Source organism: Squalius cephalus (assembly GCF_949319135.1).
Source record: "Squalius cephalus genome assembly, chromosome: 20".
In the NCBI taxonomy this organism is placed as follows: Eukaryota; Metazoa; Chordata; class Actinopteri; order Cypriniformes; family Leuciscidae; genus Squalius; species Squalius cephalus.
This window is the reverse complement of record NC_137141.1, coordinates 14519880-14541227: the sequence shown is the minus strand read 5'-3', so window position 1 is coordinate 14541227 and position 21348 is coordinate 14519880. Positions and strand designations below refer to the sequence as shown.

The following is a 21348-nucleotide window of genomic DNA, read 5'->3' as shown; positions in this document are numbered from 1 at the left end:
AGTGCTCTCACACAAAGTCTAACCGTATCAAACTTCTACCCGCTAAATTGTATCATTCTTTACACGAAAAGTTATATAAAAAATTCACAGACAACATATGTTCACATTCATGGCACAATTCAAACGGGACCAGAAAATAATTATTTTCTCCCATTCACTTGCATTGACGGTTTTTCAACTTTGAGGTCCAGCGGGGTTTTGCGGAAGGGGCGGGACTTACCAGCTCTATAACTAAAATTGGTCACACTTTAGTTTAGGGTCCATTTCTCACTGTTAACTATTAACTAGGACTTTTTGCCTCAAACTCCTAATTACTGCTTATTAATAGTTAGTATGGTAGTTAAGTTTAGGCTAGGATGTTGGGATGTAGAATATGGTCGTGCAGAATAAGGCATTAATATGTGCTTTATAAGTACTAATAAACAGCCAATATCCTAGTAATATGCATGCTAATGAGCAACTAGTTAATAGTGAGAATTGGACCCTAAACTAAAGTGTTACCCTAAAATCATTCCCAGTTCCTGTGGTAGTAGGAACATGCCTAAAAGCGGGTGTTGGATCTTAAGAAAATTTTCATTTAATAAACAATTTAGTTCATGGTTTTGGTGGCCACTTGACGTACTATGAAAAAGAGCGAAGAAAAACAACTTTTCTAAATAAAGGTTGGTTTTTATGCCTAACTTTTTCCACATATATTTACTTGTCTTTCATTCTTTCGATCTTCTTTTTCTAGGTTGTAAACTGCTTTTTAAGCATGACCTTGCCAAACGACATGGAGGTCAATGCAGGGTTTGTGTCTACTGTCAAAACATGACCCATAAAACCATTCAGAACTTCTTTGGGGGCAAACTGGAGGAGTTTTGCACAGAAGAGTGCATGTCTCTCTACACCGTGCTCTTTTATGAGGTTAGAGGTGGCATTTGTTTGTTTAGTTTTTTCTTCTTTTAGCAGTAGTTGTCCTTTATTTTTTAAAGAAAGCCTCACAATCACCTGTTTTTAGTTGGGGTTAAAATTACATTGCGATTTGAGCAACACTTTTTGCTTTCTGTATTTAAGATACACTTGTTGAATTCTTCATATTGGCAGCGTTTTTTAATTGTTACTTCTTTTTGCATCATTCCTGCATTAATTTATTGTGTCAGATGGCCAAGTGTCACTGCTGTAAGAATCAGGGCTCACTAAAGGAAAGCCTCGTCTGGGATGGAACAACAAGGCACTTCTGTAACCTGTCCTGTTTGCTGCAGTTCTTTTCAAAGTATATTTCCCCTCATCATCCAGCAAGCAACGGTACGTCACCATGTAGTTCTATATGTAAAACTGGTGTAAAACTATGTAGTAGTAGGGCTACCAAATGACATTAACACTCATTTTAAGTCAAGAAGTTTCTGCTGTGAAATGTAATTTTCAAAACTGGTTTTATTATAAGGACTCACTCTTGTTTCTTTATCATTGAAGGTACTGTGTCTAATACCACTACAGTCCAAGCTCCGTTATCTTTGTCGAAGGACATGCCTGTTATTGGTGGTGTGGTGTCTCTGGCCTCCACATTACCTGGAAATACTGCTCTCACAGGTATTCATTTGTCATGTTTCACGATTTTGAATTAAAAGATTTTGCTTTTTAATTCCATTTGTTTTAATGTAATTCATTTTCTTTGTATAGGAGCATTACCTACCTCAAATGCCAGTTCAAAAAACATTGGGGAAGTAAGTAGTGATACACACATAAATTGTGTTACAAAGTGTTGTATTAAATACACGCTACTGTTCAAACGTTTGGGGTAAGATTGCTTTTTAAAAGAAATTAATACTTTTATTCAGCAAGGCTGACTATAAAAGACATTTAAAATGTTACAAAATATTTCCATTTCAAATATGTAATTTTGAACTGTATCAAAAGAATAAAAAAAGTGTTTCATGGTTTCCACAAAAATATTAAGCAGCACAACTTTTTTCCACATTGATGATAAGAAGAAATGTTTTTTTGTAATTATTCTTATTAAAATGTTGCTGTTTTTACTGTATTTTTGATCAAATTAATGCAGCCTTGTTTAGCATAAGAGACTTCTTTCAGAAACATTATAAAATCTTACCCACCCCCAAACTTTGAACGGTAGTGTATGTAAAGATGCAAGTATCCAAGGAGACTCATGTAAAAGTTTAAGTAACTACCGGTAATGTGAACACTTTTCTTTAATATTATAATACAAATAAAACAATAAATAAAATACAATTTTAATGTATTCGTTTTTGATTCAGTTTTGCTATTAAAATTAGATTTGAGAATTGTGACATTTCACTGGTATTGATATTGGCTACAAAAATTTTGGTTTTATTTTATTTCATTAGCTCTTTCCAAAACGTGCATCTTTTTGGGGTTTTTTATTTTTGTTTTTGTTTTTCAAAATATGATTTTTTTTTTTTTTTACCCTTATATGTAATGTTTTTTTTTTCCCAATAGGCCAGCACTCAAACCGACGCTTCAGTGGCTGCTATTCCATATCGAAGAATGTTGAAGAACAAAGCTCTCATGTGCAGACCTATTACTGAAGAGCAAGGCGTCCAGTGTGAGCCAGAGCCTCCAGTAGTACCTCCAGTCCCTCCAAATATGTCTGAAAAAGGTTGGCCTTCCTCACTTTCACCATAACCCCTGCTAGAAGTTGTTATGCCGTACTCATAATCATTGCAAAATATGTTGAAATGAAATATTGTATTTACACTTTCTCCATCCACAGTGATTGATGAAAATGGAGAGACTGTGAGGTATGTGCCTGTGCCGGTGCCCATTCCGATGCCTGTCTACATCCCAGTGCCAATGCATCTATACACCCAGTACACACCTTTTCCACTGGGGCTACCTCTACCGGTATGTCATCTTTATTTTCTAATAATTTATTCTGTGCTATAATTTAGAGCTCTTTTATAATCATTCTGTTGCCGTCCAGGTGCCTGTTCCTATGGTCATCCCCGGATATCAAGACACTGCTGAAAAGAAAGACACTAAATGTAGCCTGCCTGCCCAGAGCTCAGTGGAAGATGATGAGGTGGAGAAAGGAAAAGACAAGCCTGCGTTACTTGGTGCATAAACGTTTTGTTACTATTGGACCCGTTTGCTTATCCAAACCCAAAGTACTTCAGTATTTGATTGTATTGGGATTATTGCCTTGCACAGACCAGGGCAGCACTTACAGTGGCGATCTAGAGTCAGAGGCCAGATCGACACCCTTCAGCTGGGCAGATGCAGAGGATGCTGGAACCAACGTGAAGCCACAGGTGGCATCGTCAGAACGAGAGGAGCCGATAGCTGCCCCTACCACGTCTTTACCATCAGAACAGCCAGATCTGGAAAATGATTTTCCTCGCGGTAAGTTAAGATTTAAGACATTTGTTTTAGGCCTGTAAATTGATTAAAATGCATAGTTGGAATTCATCTAAACTATTTACTTTATGTAATTAAACGTGCCAACATTTTAACGATTTGTGATTTCTTTTTGCAGTAGAACAAAGTCTATATTTCTCAAAAAAAAAAACACTCTAGGGCTTTTCACACTTGAAATAGTTAACCCTGGGTCATTCTAAACCCAGGGTAAACTGAATCCGGGGTTATCTTTATTCACGTTTCACACTGCTCATACTATACCTGGGGTTAAAAATTAATCCTGGGTATTCATAAGCTGACGTTTCACACTGTACATTCCTAAACCCTGGGTTAAAGTTCTTATTTGCATATTTGCGGGCTCAGTGTCATTGATTGGATGAACGCAGCTCACGACCTGTTTACATAAAAGCTTTAGCATTGCGCATCGAGTTTATACTGAATGGATACTTCGGACTATAAAGGTAAGACCAAAACGGGCTGCTCTTCACTCAGAAGCATCTTTCACACAGAGATTCTGGAAAATACACGGATAAAGTGACCCGGGATTTGACCCGGGTTCGTTTGATTTTGGTTCATTCACACTGCCAGTGATTTTCCGGAATCAGAGAGTGTGTTCACACAACCTGTAAAAATCCCGTAAAGACACGTGACATCGATGTGACTTGTAACGTCTCAGTCTTAAGTTTGCTTATGAGCTGCGATTTCTCTCTCGAGAAACCACGCTTGTGCATTTTTTTCTCCGATTCGATCATAAACTTGCGCATTACGTACTGTTTCAGTAGCTGGCGAACGATCCCGGCTTCAGTGTCATCACTACGACACGGCATTATTACGGCTTTTGTTCACACAGCGCGCGTTCCGGGACTGAACACGGCAATGTTACTAGATCCCCAACCCGGCATCGATGCCGGCATCAATCCCGGGTCGTGTTTGCGTTCACACAGAAGGCGTTCTGGCAATTTACCGGCAGTTTGCCGGGATCATCGTGCTGTGTGAAGGGGGCTAAATTGTCACGTTCTCTGTCAGCATTTGACATTTTTCCTCTCAAATGCTGAATTTACTGTTTATACAATGTGCAATGTTTTTGTGACTGTCCAAATCCTGCAAATGTGTACGGTATTGGTTGTCTGTTGCTAAACATCGAGCTTTAACATTCTAACACCGCATCGTTTCACACTGTACAAGTTTGGCACTGCAATATGGGGTTAACAGTGCAAGAGCGGTGCTAACTCTGCTCCAGAGCATGGTTTAATAACCCCGGGTAAAAATCGGTGCTAACCCAACTTCTAAATTACAAGTGTGCAAAGACCCAGGGTTAAAAGCTGTGTTTAGAGCGACGATAACCCGGGGTTAAGCGCTGTGTGAAAAGCCCTACTGATTTTCAGTTTTCCCTCACTTTATGGACTTAGCCTTAATTTATAGAATGTTCTGTCATCCTTTTCATTCATGTTTGTACAGATGTGAGTAATATTTAATTCTTGTTGAGCTTTGATGATAATCAATTAAAAAAGCAAATATTTTATTTTTGGATGCTGTACATAAAATGTTCCTGCTACAACTAATACATAATCACATTATACATTTTTGAACAAACTATTGCGTTAATTCTTTTTTGTTTCTTTCATGCAGATTTAGCAGCTTTTGACAGCTTTCCTGTTTTATAATTTGTAAAATCCCCAAAAATATTAACATTCATGTCATTTCACAGCACCAACTGACCCTGGATCAGCTAAAGAGAACAGACTGGTGTTGACGCTGAAGAGACGTAAGAGGGGTAGAGACAGCCACCCTCCCAGAAAAAGGGTATGTAATCTGAACGAATCAGATTCCTGGCTTGTTGGAGAGACATTTGGCACAAGTGACAGAACACCAGAGAGTCCGCCACAGTCTTTTTGCAGTTTGGAAGGTTGAAGTGGGAAGTCTGTTGAAGTGGGTTGTTTCCCAGCTTTTAAATGAATGATAAAGACTTTCCAAAGTAAAAAATGAAGTGTTCACCAAAGGTTTAGAGAGGTTTTAAATGTCTTGGTTTTTTACTCAAGTAGTTATTTTTACTAAGTAGTAAAGATTCTTGTTTTCAAGTTTTTGTACTTGACAGCATTCTAACTACAGATAGACTATTATATCTAGAAAGATTAATTGTTTTTTAAAGTTTTTAACATTTCAGATCATTTTGGCTGTATCTATTATTTTCTATTGTCAAGATGCAGGATTGTTAAATGCTCCAAAGCATTTTGCATTGGCCTCCATTGGTAGTTTGCAGTTTTGATCTTTTTAAAACCTTGTGAATGGCTGATAAAGGGAATGATGTTTTTCATTTGTCAATGGAAAATCACTAGGTTATTTTACTGTTCTTCTATAAGCTTTGTATTGTTCTAGATGTACCTTTAGTTAAACAAGAGGTTGTGCAATAAACCATTCGAGTTTTCATGGAGATGAACAAATGTAATTGTTGTTGCTGAGAATTGGACTAATTTGTGGGTTCTGGACATGAACAATGTTCCCATTAAATTTTGGAAATGAAATGTTGTGGAGTCCGTTTCCACCTGGCTAAATTAATAAAATAATGTCATTATTATTCCTGAAATTATGCACTATGCCATTTTGGCTTCAATGAAAAAAGAATTAAAAAAACTCAAAGAAAAATAGAAATCCAGTCCTGGTTTTGGATGTCTTAAGAAAAATAAAAAAAAGTAAAACTGGCTGTAAAGCTAAATGAAACTGCATTATAGAGGATAGTTCACCCAGAAATGACAATTCTACCATAAATGACATTTACTTACCATCATATAATTCTAAACCTGTATGATTTCTTTCTTTGAAACAGATGAACTCTAATAACATTTCATTTGTGGGTGAGATGTGTCGTGTGCTGAAATTAAGCATGTAGATGCCATAGTCCCATCATCCCCTGCAGACTGTCGCTCATTACAGAACTTTACTAGGTTACTGACAGAAATAAAACTCATTTTTAAAAGCTTAAAATACCGGCTCCAATTTCTGTGTGAGCTTAGCTGAATTTATAAAGAATTGGTCATATTCCTGTTTTTATTGTTTAGGGTTTTGGTAGCCCACAAGTGAAAATTGGAAAAGAAACAACGAGAGCTGCACGATTAATCTTTAAAAGATTGCGATCTCGATTCAAACACCCACCCGTCAACTTTTACAAAATCACACAAGAACATTCAAATCTGCACAGTCACTGACCCAGAGAAAGCAATTATCATGTATAGGTATAAAAACAGGTTCACCAACAGTCTTTTCAAATACACAATATCCTTATATCTGTGTTACAAATATTCAAGTACTGAGATAAAAGTTTATAGTTCGGATATGAACACTGATGTCTACGGAAGCAATCAAAATAGAGCAAACCGCCTTTTGAAAGTAACTTGGCGCTTCAAGTAACAATTACATCAATTGCATCGTTACACCAGTAGGTGGCTAAAAGTGACTTAAAAATATGTATTTGTCATTGAATAATTAATTCAAGAGATTCATTCAAAAATGCTGATTCATCCAGTAATGAAACTGGTAAAGTCAAAACCTCTGGTAAATTACATCTTTTTTTTTTTTTAGTTGTCTTCAGAATCATGATCTCTGTTTGGAACAACAACAAAAAAATCGTGTTTCGCAGTTTATGCAGAATCGTGGAGCTCTAGAAACACGAACTGAATGGTTTGATATATCAAATCTGTCCCAAATTTAAAGATTTTTATGAACTTCAGGAGGAGTTTGGAAAGGTAATTTTTTTTAGAAAAGAAATTTGGAAAATCTAGCTGGAAATTTAGATCATGCAGTAAATTAAAAGTGCAAATTAAGTATAGGTGGCACTGGAGAACAAATCAGATGGAGACTTTAAAATTGCCACCAGAAATCTTCAGGAATATTGTTCTAACTGGAAATAAAATAAAAAGGGTGCACTGAGAAGTGTGAAGCCGTCAGATGGCAGTTAGGAAGGTTCGTAATATCCCTCCGGAGGAAACCTGGCATATAGGACGGAGTAGCTCGTTTAAAGTGTGAAGCTGAAACGCTTCAGGAACTTTGTACATAACGCAACAAAGCCAAATACAATGAGACTGAATGCAGGCCAGATGGGGACCGAAGAAGCTGAAAGAGAAGGAGATGATGATGATGGAGGAATGGTTGCCATGGAGCTTGCTGCAGTTGAAGAAAGTCGCCATAAAAGGAGATGAATGTGTCGGCATCTGTCAAAATGGTTGCTACATTCTGAAGTGTCTGTGCCTGCTTTACAAGAATCGGATGTTATTCTTTATTTCTGTCATGCAAATTCTGGCATTTATTTCAGTATTATTCCTCTTGAGGCATCATCTTTATTTGTCTTCATTCATTCATTGTCTAAAATGCATTTTATCTGTAATTGTTTATTTACATATTTAGAAAGAATTCAGTATAAGCCTTCATTTATATTGTCATCGTTATTTATGTGATCATTTTTTTGTTCTTCTGATGGGGAAATCATCAGAATAAGTTATTTGGATTCTTTTTATCTTGGTTGAATAAAAGAGAAAGTGAATCAACAATAATTGGGGAGGGGTCTTGTATCACCCTAAAGTGGTTTATTTTTTGATAATGACTGGCTTACTGTACATTTATCATGATTATTACACAACTACGTACCAATAAAGTAAATACATGGAGATGAAATACTGATTTTGAGAGTCTTTCTTGTAGTTCTTGTAGCTGAAACAGAAAACAATCATCATAAGATGAACACTGAAACAATATTGATAAAATAGTGAGAATTTATTATCTGCAATGCAAGTTACTTTTTCTATGGACTAGTGAGATATTGGAGCTGCATGATTCTGGATAAATTAACAATCATGATTTCTTAAATAGAAATCATAATTCTGAATAAACAACTACAAAAATTATTTACTAGAGGTTCTAACAAAATGTTAAATGCTGCAGTCTATTAAATGAATATTTAATTTGAATTATTTTTAAAAAACGGTTTGATGAATGATTCAATGACTCAATAAAGACTCAAATTGTTTAATTACTGGATGAATCAGTGTTTTTGACCAAATCCTTTGAATGCTTCAATAGCTACGTTTACATGGACATAATCGGAATGAAATCAATACGATTGATGAATCCGAACAAGGTGTTTACATGAACTATAAATAAAGTAATCAGGTTGATGTGCGTTTATATGTCACAAGTTTCAAATCGGATCTGATGTTTTGACATGCGCACACTGCACGAATATACAGAGTTTCCCGCTTTTCGCGCATAAATATTCTCCTCTATTGGTTCTTTATTTGTTTTAAACAGCAGACGTAATATTAATTCATCTCTGGTCAGAATTTAGAGCATATTAACCGTTTTGCCGTGCTGCTTATTGATCACGCAGTAAAAATGCCCCTCCCCGCGGCCAAAACCAGTCGTCTGTGGATAAGAATCCAAAACAAGGACTGAAGGGACGTTGTCCTGCTTTACTTCACATACGCGCGAATGAAATGAGAATTTTAGAATTATTAATATGACACTTTATTCAACAGGAAGAAGTCCTTTCAGTTTAGGTTTTCAATCCGATCAAGTGTTTACATGTTCTCTCGATCGGATTACAAAAGGGATAAACCACCCCTTTCAATCCGATCGAAATTTCATTCGGATCGAGCTCAATCGGATCGATTAAGGTGTTTACATGAAGGTTTTTTAGTCCGATTGAGCCGTCAATCCGATTATAAGTGTCCATGTAAACGCAGCTACCGACAAATACATTTTTTGTCACTTGTCGCCACCTACTGGTGTAACAATGTAAATGATACAGTCTTTATTTGAAGCATGTTATTTTCAAACCGTGATTTACTTTTATTTTGATCACTACTGTAAACATTGTTTATATCCAAACTATAAACTTTATTTTTTACTTTAGGCAACATAGATCAGAATGTTCGCTGTGATCGTACTTGTCAGAGGTTTAATAGACACAAGACGAATCCTTGTCATTTAGGAATATTATTGCGAGGGTGTTTGAATCGAGATTGCATTCTTTTAACGATTAATCGTGCCGCTCTATCAGCTATCAGGTTTTATCTACAATTTAATGTCTTTCACTATTTTAAAGGGCTAGTATTATTTTAGTATTACTTAGATATTCTTAAAGTATTTGTTAATATTTTTAATTAGCTTTCATTTAAATTTAATGAAATTTTAGCATTTTTTGGTTTTATTTTTATTACTTTTTTAAAATATCATCAATTAACTTCATTTTAGCACCATTTGAGCATCTAAACGCATTTGATTTCAGTTAGTATTCTAAAGTGCACGATTGCGTGCACTCCATTGGTTTTATTGGGCTTGATCTTTAGTAATTTTCCTTTCATAATGTCCTGTTTCTTTGTTGTGTTGTAATAAAACTAGTGTTTTGTGTCTCATTCAGGGACGTAAGCGATCTGGAACGGATACAGCAGGCAGTGTTTGGCTTAGTACGTCCTGCTCGAAGCTTAACCAAATGTACGGAGTCGAAGCTTGGGCCAGCTGGGTGAAAATGAAAACAGGACAAAGTGAACAGGAGCAGGAGTCCGGTAAGTTCACACATATGGGTCAGAACATGGAGTCGTTCCCTTCCCTCTCCGTCTGCCTCACGACTCACGCAGCTTGTGTCATTAGTAAAGGTCATTGTCACAGTTGGTGCGTGACATTGCGCTGACCCACCATGTGTTTTAGCAACTTTTTCTTCTCCCACTGTGTCTTATTCAGAGGGCCCCATGACTGTGAAGATGGATTTGTTGCAGTGCACTCCTGCAGATCTCAGTTTTGGTCTGTGTCGTTTCATCAAGGAGGTCCGCAGGCCGAACGGCAAGGCGTATGAACCCGACAGCATCTACTACCTGTGCCTGGGCATTCAGCAGGTTTGAGAATAAATTAAATCATTTGCCTTTAAATTCAGCACCTTTGCTTCAAATGAGTGTAATTACATGTAAAAAAATTCGGATACGTTATGTTTTTAACATACTCTGTCTTCAATCAATTCTTAGTGCCTGCTTGAAAATGAGCGTCTTGAGAACATCTTCACAGATTCACTCTATAGTCAGTTCATCACTGACATCACCACACTGCTGAAGGACTGGGGGAATACATTGCCGCCTGGAGGTAAATCTCTTTTTTCCAAAATGACCTTGTTCTGTCACCTGCTGCAAAAATAATCATCTTTTTTTTTTTTGTCATAGATACTATATATAAATATATATGGCCTGTTCACATAACCAAAGCATATCACCCAACAAATCTAGACTAACTACTGACACCATATCAATAGCTCCACATTTCTGGACATATTATCAAAAAAGTATATATATTAGATGTTTACAGCATTAATGAGCATAAAATAAACATTTGATTATTTGTATGGAAGTCTAACCGTTTACTTGTAAAGCTGATTAGCTTAATACTTTGAAATGTCATGTGTGTTATTTTTATACTCCATATAAAAAGTCAAGCATTTTTGTAATTGTATTTTCGTACATGCAGTTTGACATCATTTTAATTGAGAGAATACATGGAATATTTGTTCTTTTAAAACCTTAATATATTTTAAATACATCTGAAATTGGTAAAAAACAAAGAAAAAACAAATTTAACTTGAAATCTTTTAAGGTGTTGAAACAAAAACAGTTCATTCTTTCAAAAGTTTGAGGTCAGTAAGTTTTTCTTTTTTAATTAATATTATTTTCCAGCAAGGATGTATTTAATTGATTAAAAGTGACAGTTAAGACATGTATAATCATACAAAGACTTTTTTATTTCAAATAAATGATGTTTTTTAAAGTATCCTGAGAAAAATAAAATAAAATCATGGTCAAAAGTATGAAGCAGCCCAACTGTTTTGAACATTGATAATATTCAGAAATGTTTCTTGAGCAGCAAATCAGCATATTAGACTAATTTCTGAAGGATCATGTGACACTGAAGACTGGGGTAATGATGCTGAAAATTCAGATTTACCATCACAGGAATACATTATTTTAAAATATATTAAATGCAGCCTTGGTGAGCAGAAGAGACATCTTTCAAAAACATAAAAAGACAGTACTAGCCCTGAACTTGTTGTGTACAAGACAAAAGTTTCTTCTTCACCAGGAGAATTTTGTTCTCTGGTACAAAAGTTAAAATCCCCTTGTGTTGGGAATAGGCTTTTAAGATGATCATGATGTTTCCACAGGATATATACACTCGCGGGTTGAGGAGGAGTACCTTTGGGAATGCAAGCAGTTGGGCGCTCTATCTCCTATTGTTCTGCTCAACACGCTGCTGTTTTTTGGAGCCAAGCTGCTCAACCTCAAAACGATTGAAGAGCATCGACGCCTTGCATTCGCCAATGTCACCCACTCCTCGAAGACCACCAAAAATGGCACAACCTCCTTTCTTCGGTTCAGACTGCCTAGCAAGGAAGAGGAAAAGGAAAAGAAATGTAAGGGCTGTGCTGAAGATGCAATGACCACAATGTGTTTGAATCTTTACAGAGCTCCTAGTCATGTGAGTGTGCATCTGTGCTCATAATATTTCTTGTGTTTATTGAACATCCAGCACCGGCTGTTAAAAGGAGGAAAGAGGAAGAGGTAGTGGAAGAGGAGTTTTTGGAGATGCCTGAGAATGTGGAGAACCCCTTACGCTGTCCTGTCAGACTCTACGAGTTCTATCTCTCGAAATGGTGAGTGTTATTTTAAAGGTTAAAATGTTGAGTGTTATTTTATAATTTATTCACCATCATGTCGTTCCAACCCTGTACAACGTCTTCCATGACAATGCAGCAAAAGTAGATGACGATTTTTACTGCCAATTCACCCAAATATTTAAAGATTGTCATCATTTACTCAACCTCATGTTGTTCCAAACCTGTATGAGTTTCTTTCTTCTGCTGAACACAAAAGAAGATATTTTGAAGAATGTCGGTAACCAAACAGTTGGGCCCCATTGACTTCCATTTTATGGGAAAAAAATACTATGGAAGTCAATGGGGCCCAACTGTTTGGTTACCGACATTCTTCAAAATATATTCTTTTGTGTTCAGCAGAAGAAAGAAATTCATACAGGTTTGGAATAACTTGAGGGTGAGTAAATTATGACAGAATTTTCATTTTTGGGTGAAATATCACTTTAAAAATTGAAATAAAATAAAACAGAGATAATATATGAAAAACTTAAACTTAAAAAATTACTACAACTAAAACTGAAATCATTTTTTTAAGCTAATAGAAATATAAAGCATATAAAATGAACTCAAATTAAAATGTAATCTAAAATAAAAATATCACAATAAAAGCTGATTCAAAATATTATAACTGTATAAAAAAAATACTAAAATAAAACTGCTGCTGAAGCTTTAAAATGACATAATCTGAATATGGCTCAGGTTGGACTCCATGACATCTGGTTACAAGAAATCAAGACGTTTAGCACTAAATTCGCATGCATTTTAATCTCATAAAGGGTTTGTATGGCATCAGAAGGAATATAATGGCAAATAATAATGACTTTTAATAATAAAATGAACTACTTATAATGCTTTTTTCCATTTTTTTGTTGCATGGAAAAGAGCAGTTTGGATTTTCACATCTCATTTTGTTTCACAGAATGAAAATAACACGCATTTGAAATGTTTGAGTGAACTATAATGTGTTATATTACTCTCTACAATCTTGAGACTGAATTTTGAATTACAATTCTGCAGATTCATGAATGAAGCAGCTTGAGCTTGAAGGAGAAGACTTGCACTTGTTTGGTCTTTTTCTGGTGCTTTTATTAAAGAGATATCCTTTGTAATGTTCATTCTATTTTATATCCACAGCTCAAACTCCGTGAAGCAGCGTCCAGATCTTTTCTACCTGCAGCCCGAGGCGTCCTGCCACCCCAGCAGCCCCGTGTGGTACTCAGCCCAACCATTGGATAGCACCATGATGGAGAGCATGCTCACACGAATCCTAGCTATACGGGACATTCATCTGGACTCTAAGCATCAGCAAAAGTACCTGGACTCGTCAGATGAAGAGAGCTCTTAATTAGAACCTACAAACTTTGAGAACTTGCTTTGAAAAAGAACTAAAAAAAAACCATCATGATGACCAACATTTAATGACATCTACGTATTACTTTTATTCAGACGGGAATGGGATGAAAACAGAAATGTGCACAAGCTCAACAGACATTCCTTAAGTCATCTGTTCTATCATGAATGTTATAGACCTTTAAAATGAAATTTGGAGGGAATTGTTTGGTTTTTAGTCACAGTAGATATTGTTTCTCAGTATTTAGTATTATTTAGTGAAAGTTTTTTAAGTTTAAACATTCATCATGTCATTGTTGGTAACCTTTGAAAATATATGAATTCTCAGATGAATGGCTGGCTTACTTCTGGTAAGATTTGTAAGGTTTCCGTTGATCTTAACATGTTTTCTGGACAATTGCTACTTTGTACACTTATTGACATGTAAAGGAACATTCACTCTGAAAATGTTCACAACCAGAAGTCATTTGTTTTCATTGAGAATTGGTGAATTGAGCAACTCTTGGCTATGCTACAGATTTATGGGAACACTCCGATATGTGACAGTAAAGCTATAAATCTCATTCTGAGGGCTTTTTAATGGACAAAAATTTATATATTCCCATGTGTGCAAGATGCAAAACAAGACTGCTGAAAATTAATTTTCTCTAGGCCACAGACGTACTGGTACAGACAGCCTCGAAGCTAATTGATGTACTAAAAGCTCCAATTCTGATCTCAGTTGGTCTTTAAGAAATAGATATTTTAGATGTCTCGCTTCTAGAAAAGATGTTAAATCAACAATAATGAGTGCGATGCATTCATGGAGTCAAAGTGTCGTGTCTCACTCAATAGAGGGCAGTCCTGCTTTGTTCAAGTGACAGGACCTTGACATGGCAAAAATGGGAATCAAATAAGCAATGTTTAGCCACTGATTATGCTGATATTTGCACAGATAGATGCAGCGCCAGCCTACGATGTAAAGCCAATTGTCATTCGCTACCATGGTAACAGAGACAAGAGCTGTTGCATGTGCTTCTCACTGGATTCTGAATGTGCTGCTGCTTTTGAAATCGTGCAACACATGAAAAGCACTTATATACATGCATCAGCCTTCAGTAATGGAATTATTGTTAACCAGAACGTCCCACATCAGGACCTTTAATTTAACCTGCACTGACTTTAAGCATTTAAGGCTAATGTAAGGGGAACAATATATAAGTGAGGCATCTGAACTATATTCAGTTGTAAAAGGGCAAGTTCTGTTTGTCTGATCACTACCAATTGTTTGTACATGTACAGTTGGGTATGACGGACAGAAAGATGCATCTCAGGGACAGATCACGTTTATATTGCCTGTTCAAAAAGAGTGTGTGGGCGTGCTCCGGGCAGATGAGGTGTGATTCGAGAGGGTTCGAGAATGAGAGGAGAGTGTGTGGGAGAGAGAAGTACAACAAAGACAGACAATCTGGCAGTGTATGACTGAATTGCCATTTGAAAAATCCAAAAACAATGTCAAACTTTGCTTTTTTAAAACCCATGCTATTGGTGTAATGTGCTAAATGTTTCATTTAGATGAGGTTTTTATTTACACAAATAAGACAAGGATACTGGCAAATGCAGATAAGGTCTGATGAAAATCTAAGCCATCTTATTAGAGGTCAAACCAAATTGAGATAAAAGTGACTGAAAGGAAATGAAATGAGCGAGGCAAAAAAAAGTCCTAAGCTCTTGATAAGTGCTAAAGCCCTGAAGCTGCCTCAAAACTCAGGGGAGGGAGCTGAGAGAGTGATAGTGAGGCAGCAAGAGAGGAGGGAGAGAGAGAGAGAGAGAGAGAAAGAGCTGCCGTTGGTGTTGATATAAGAGGCTATTTATCAAACCAACTGTGTTTCTGTGTGACGAAGGACAAGACTCTGAGAGCTGCAAGATAATGCTGGAATACAGACTGGATTCCTGGACACTTTTAACACCTGGACCACCGGCGCACAAAGAACTTGGACTGTCCATCTGTCATCCTGCAATGCTATGATTGCCAGTTACGTCAGTGATTAACAACATGAAGAGAGGCAATGCAAAGAGACCATGGAGAAGTGTTATGTCACATTTGAATGAGGAAAAGAAGTGAGTTTTTGCTCTAATACTGCATTTTTGAAGTGTAAAGATGCTGCCTCAGGAGATTGGGAGCTCTAAATTTGGAACAGAACTGCTTATATCTGACTAAACCAAGGGGATAGACAGACATACAGCTTTTTTGTCAGTTTATAAATGAAAAGCTACTCTTTACATGGATATGTAAAGCGTACTGTCTCACAAAGTTGCTTCCTTCCCACTTTATGTTGCTGTCAAGCTATACATTTAAGGGAAGTAGGCTTTGTTTTTTATATTTTTTATTTCCAGTGGAGGTACTGAAGTCATTTCTTGATTAACCACTTACCATCACCTGAAGACTAGTAAGTTTTTATTTTCATTTTTTAACTAAATGAAAAATGTCTGTCTCCAATAATTTCTAAGAAGACTTGGTACACATGCTCTGGCAGCATCATACAATAGACTGCTGGAGGATTGTATTGGAGGTTGTGTAGAAAGCCATCGTCAAGAAGTGACACAATGGGGAAGCCATTAAGTCGTCCAGGCTGCTTACGGCAGAGCCCTTGTTGTTCAAAAAAAGTTGATGACAGGGAGGGCTACAATGAAGATGGGTACATACCTCAACGCTCCATTTATGACACAATGTGCATCAATGAACAGATCGACCACGGTTCGGCACACAGCACTCTGGGTTCGAGAAGGGGCCGAGAAACTGACTTCTCCAGTAATGGTTCCCTGGGAGCAGGTGGAGACATGTTTGACACAAGGTCTTCTGTGCTAATCAGCAGTGGCAAAAAACTGGACGAGAGGTTCATATTTGATTCTCTGAAATTAGCAAATGATGAACTAAGCAAGTCACCAAGAGGGTTTGTGAGGTCGGCATCCCCCAGCGTATCCTGCAGTTCGGCTCCAAGCGGATCCATGAACAAGCGGCTTCATCACCAGGAAAGTGGCAAGAAGGACAACCTCTGCCGTCACTCCTGGAAGGTTCTGTCTCCGCCAAAGTTCCCAGAAACTTTTGAACTCTCCCCAGGAGAAAAGACCTACTTAAACCCAGGAGTTGCCTTCTTTCCAAACAGCATCGCCTCCCCACAAATTTCACCCTTCTCTGGATCCCCTTTCTCCACTGGTACGCATACACCTTCTGTGTTCTTCTCTCCCTCCCCCTTGCCCTATCAGCAGTTCAACAGGCAATCTTTACCTATCCAACCGTCTTCACCAAGACCACCTCTGTCAGAGTTATCAGTCAGTGCCCTAATGTGTGGCCAAGAAGACCAAGACAAACTAGAGATTGGCCAAGGCATGAGGGATGATGGGTGCATGGCAAAAGATAATCTGTTTCTGACTTTTAAACCCCAGAACATTGAACCTGAAAGAGAACCGCTGCCGGCCACCCCAGAACCTGAAACTGACACAACGCCCCTTCTGCGCTCCCAAACATCAAAAAGACCTGCTGTCTCCCCCACTCCAATGGAGTCCACCTGGCCCCGGCGACTGATTGGAAGGAGAAGGACTGTAAGACAAGGTGGTGCAGTTCACAACCTCCCAATTCTTCCCCCACTACCCTCTCTGCTATTGCGGAGTGTCTCAGATAAAAAGACCATTCCCCGTCTTTCACCGTTCCCCGAGCACCAGGGAAATGTGGATGGACATCTTGACAAGTCTACATTAACAAGAGATTTGAAGGATTGCTCACTTCAAGAATGGAAGATCTTGCGAGAACAGGAGGAGCGTAAAGCTGAAGCATCCAAAAATGAGAGTGTGATTGAGGAAGCTTTAGAAGAAGAGAGAAAAATGGTGCTCATACAGGAGAGTGCTGAGCCAGGCATTGAAAATACCCCTCCAGAATGTGTGGAAGAAAACTGGGAGGCTGTGTTGGAGATGGTTAATTCACTTTGGGATGAGAAATGGAATGAAGATTTGCAAAATGTTGGCTCTCTAAGGCGCTGGCCTCTTTTACATCCTCCATCGGGGTTTGGTGGCTCACAAGCTCCATCTGGGACAAGCTCAGAACTGGGTGCTGAAGATATGTTGGAGATTGAAAAAATGAACCGAGAGGTTGTGGAAAGCCAAGATGATGACGAACCAATATTTCAGTACAATTTGCAAACATGTCAAGGTAAAAGTAATGTTATTGTTATTCAGCCAGGGGGCCATAAACTTGTTCATGCAAAGATCCCAACCAGTTTAGATCTTGCCACCATTGACGCCCAAATGGGTAACAAATACGACCATAGTGAATCGCCAGATTCCCACTTGACTCTAGACTCGGATTCAAGTGGTGTCTACATGTCAAATCCCAGCCAAACGAGTAGAGAGGACATCACTTCTGATAATGACAGACCTATGTCAGATCTTGGAAGTATTACTTCGCTTATTCAAGAGGAAGAGGGTAAGGACAATGTCCGAATTACTGGAGCATACTCTTCAATTCCAAAAGCAAATAAATTGGCAACTTTCAGCAAAAAAGATCCCTCTGGGCTGAGAGCTAATAGCGTAGAGCTAGGAAGGCAAGCATTTTGTAAAGAGATTACAAACAAAGCTACAGAAATACAAGCACGCTTGAAACCTGTTGGCAAAGGATCTCTAACCCAAGAGATTCATAACACTGTGAACACATCGACTGATTTACCTTTACCACTTTCCCCATCCAAACATGAGGCTAAAGAAACTTTATTAGTCAAGAGCGACACTGATCCATTTGTTGCCACAGATAGTTTTGTCTACCTGGCAGTATCAGTGCTGCCCCCACCCCAGGAAAGCGTGACCAAACCTGCACTGGAGGAGCCATTGCCTCCTACTTCCTTTGCCAAACCTTGCCCTTACCCTGATGAATGTGACTTCCTCTCGACAGATAGTTTTGTTTACCTGGCTGCTCCTGACTGCCACCTGCTGGTGACAGAGGGACATTCAGTATATGGTGACTCGAAAGATTCTGAATCAGAGGACAGCGGTTCTAGGGCAGACTTTGTTATAGCCTCTGCGGTAGGAGGAGATAGCGATTGGGACTCAGACCTGACTGATTCTGAACCCGAGCCAAACTCTTCCAAGCCTGCGTGGGACTACTGGGAGGAGCTAGAGCAGGGGGTGCTGCAGGAGCTATTCAACGATGGCCAATCAGATGCAGACAAACTGCTCTATGGCAACCAAGCTCAGCAGATTTCCTGCCAGCGTGGGGAGTTGGCTGCTATTGTTGTACAGGAGTTGGAAGAGGTGTCCTCACAGTACACACAGGGGGCAGAGGCACACACTGAGGTGAATTCTGTATCCTAACTCTCATTACTGCACTGGCAAACCTATTGTATTAGAGCACATTTAATAATTCTAAAGCTAAACATCATAAACAGGTATTTTCATTTTTGTTTTCCTTTATTTCTCATTATTTAACGATGTATATATTATTTCAAAGTTGTGACGCCAACATCTACCAGTATTCACAATAAAATGTGGATGTGTTCTTGATAGCAATTTTGTTGAAGCACAGTTTAAGTCTCTCTTTTAAGCTGCATTTCTGTTTTAAAGTTTGTGTCATGGTGGACAGCTTTATGGGTTTATTGAGTTGTTATTGATTTCAATGTTATGTTGACCAGTAAGTATTTGTTATCTGATAGGTTTGGCTATTAATAGGTGATCGTGGATGCAATGTGACTATCAGAGATCAAGCATAGGAGCTTCAAATCTATTGCAGACTAATGTTACATCAATAATAGATACATTATATGCTGTGTGCTCTGTATAACAATAATTAATGTTATATGTTACCGGGATCATTTAAAAAAAAAAAAAACTGACTGTGAAAGTCCTGAAGGGCAAATAGGCTGATGTAGACATTTTGACCTTGTCAATAAAGGAGCACAGTTTATAGCACAAATAATGCTTAATATGCAGTAAAATGTGTGTACTTAGCTCAGTTTATAAAGTTTAAATTCAGCAGGGAGAGTTGTTCCACTTTTTAACACATTGCAAAGGAAATGCATTCTGCCTGGGTTGTCAATAAATGAAATGTGAAGGATCTAAGTCTTAATTTCTTCACTTAATTTCTTTTCATTCTTAGCTGCTTACTTAGCATGCTGTTGGATAGCCTTCTATACCCCCCCAGCATTCTTTCCATTGCACCATCTGTCTCATGGCCTATATATATATGATTTCTCATGTGAATTATTTGGGATGAGAGTGAAGGAGCCTGAAATTCTGGTGGTTTTGTAGAGGCCAAAGGGGCTATTTTTAGTTAAATTAATTAGTTCAGTGTGAATGAGGCCAAACTGAATGCATTGTGTGCCAAGATAATACATAAGTGGGTCGTGTGTATTAGATCCATCGTTGTTCCTCAGTAACCTACATTATGCTTGTTTTGTTCCATCTGTTATGCATACTATGCATCAACAGTGTCACTGTTGTATCTGGGTCCAACCTGAATCTTTTGGCTTTGACCGAATATCCTGTAGCCAGACATGACATGCATTCCCATCACTGTGATGTCTCTATTATAGGTCTCATGAAAGACATGAAATGGTTTTAAGATCTTTTAGCAAGGTCAGGCAAAATCATAATTTAAGAACAGTCTCCCGCTCTCTCTTTCAGGTCAGGTCAGAGTTAGGCAGAATGTGGAATAACATGGTTTCAAACTACTCACACTACTCTGGAGGCAGTTGTGGCCTAATCGTTAGCGAGTCCGACTGGTAGCCCAAAGGTTGCTCGTTCGATTTCAGTACCGACTGAGGTGCCCTTGAGCAAGGCACCAAACCCCTAATCGCTCCCGGGGGCGCCACAGCATAATGGCTGCCCACTGCTCCTGGTGTGTATCACGGTTTGCAGTGTGCATTTGTGTGTGTTCACTAACTTTGATGGGTTAAATGCAGAGGACAAATTCCGAGTATGGGTTGGCCTTCACATTCACTTACTCTTAATCTTACTATTTCTGCCTGTATCTTTATATGATTGGATACAGGAAAGAGGAAATCAACAGTTACACAACAACAAAATGGGCAAGAACAGAAAAGTTGGTGTAAGCTGCTTGTAAACTTGTATAAGCTGCTTCATGTTGTTTGAATCCATTTTGAAGATTTGGGGGTAAACTGAAGCATTCTCGGAAACAAAGTGTACTTTCACCATGGTCAATGGATCACATTTTATATTGCTTATATGATATATATAATAAAATGTTTTTACTTCAACTCTAAGGCTTGGGGTTGGTAATATTTATAATGTATTTTTGGTGAGCATAAGAAGTCTCTTATGCACACCAGAGCTGCATTTATTTGATAAAAAATATAGTAAAAAAGATATTGTGAAATATTTTGCATAATTATTATTTAAAATAAGTTTTCTATTTTAACATATTTTAAAATGTAATATATTAGAGTTTTTGATGAATGTAAAGTTCAAAAGAACAACATTCATTTGAAATAAAAATGTACTGTCACTTTTGATTCATTTAATACATCCTTGCCATACATGGCTGGAAAGTATATGTATATATGTGTATATATATATATATATATATATATATATATATATATATATATATATATATATATATATATATATATATATATATATATATTTATACATTCATACATACATCCATACAGTATAGCTGAACACGTATAAGTACGTGGTGGTATTTCTAAAAGTGTGTGTGTGCTTGTGTGTGTGTGTGTGTGTGTGTGTGTGTGTGTGCGTGCGTGCGTGCGTGTGTGTGTGTGTGTGTGCGCGTGTGTGTGTGCGTGTGTGGGATGGATTGTTTGCTGTGTGCATTTGAGTCAAAGCCAGGGCACATGTGTAGGAGGAGCAGCACAGAGTGAGTGAATCATACATTAGGACATTTGCTGTATTCTTTCTGGTCAATGTATCGAAAATTGAAAGATTAT

The 21348-nt window shown here is 37.8% G+C and overlaps 2 protein-coding genes across 4 annotated transcripts in view; both read left to right on the top strand.

Moving 5' to 3' along the window:
- The window catches only part of LOC307147967 (zinc finger MYM-type protein 4), a 34287-nt gene extending 20313 nt beyond the window's left edge, over positions 1 to 13974 (top strand). For all 3 annotated transcript variants that reach the window (XM_079853089.1, XM_079853090.1, XM_079853091.1), the window contains 15 exons: positions 734 to 906; positions 1143 to 1287; positions 1456 to 1572; positions 1663 to 1706; positions 2461 to 2620; positions 2735 to 2865; positions 2945 to 3077; positions 3172 to 3363; positions 5087 to 5181; positions 9788 to 9932; positions 10108 to 10259; positions 10386 to 10500; positions 11570 to 11818; positions 11935 to 12058; positions 13196 to 13974. In XM_079853089.1, coding sequence (XP_079709215.1) covers positions 734 to 906; positions 1143 to 1287; positions 1456 to 1572; positions 1663 to 1706; positions 2461 to 2620; positions 2735 to 2865; positions 2945 to 3077; positions 3172 to 3363; positions 5087 to 5181; positions 9788 to 9932; positions 10108 to 10259; positions 10386 to 10500; positions 11570 to 11818; positions 11935 to 12058; positions 13196 to 13406 — 2186 coding nt within the window. In that variant the 3' untranslated portion in view covers positions 13407 to 13974. The remainder of the gene's footprint in view (positions 1 to 733; positions 907 to 1142; positions 1288 to 1455; positions 1573 to 1662; positions 1707 to 2460; positions 2621 to 2734; positions 2866 to 2944; positions 3078 to 3171; positions 3364 to 5086; positions 5182 to 9787; positions 9933 to 10107; positions 10260 to 10385; positions 10501 to 11569; positions 11819 to 11934; positions 12059 to 13195) is intronic.
- A 1212-nt stretch (positions 13975 to 15186) lies between these two features.
- Positions 15187 to 20244, top strand: LOC307148282 (uncharacterized protein). Its single transcript, XM_079853684.1, has 2 exons — positions 15187 to 15840; positions 15905 to 20244. Exon 2 carries the CDS (start codon positions 15998 to 16000, stop codon positions 18749 to 18751), a length of 2754 nt encoding a protein of 917 aa, XP_079709810.1. The 5' UTR covers positions 15187 to 15840; positions 15905 to 15997; the 3' UTR covers positions 18752 to 20244.
- Positions 20245 to 21348: the final 1104 nt, after the last annotated feature.

Coding starts and splice junctions, on each gene's coding strand:
- LOC307148282 (XM_079853684.1), top strand. CDS start 15,998: ATGGGGAAGCCATTAAGTCGTCCAGGCTGCTTACGGCAGAGCCCTTGT.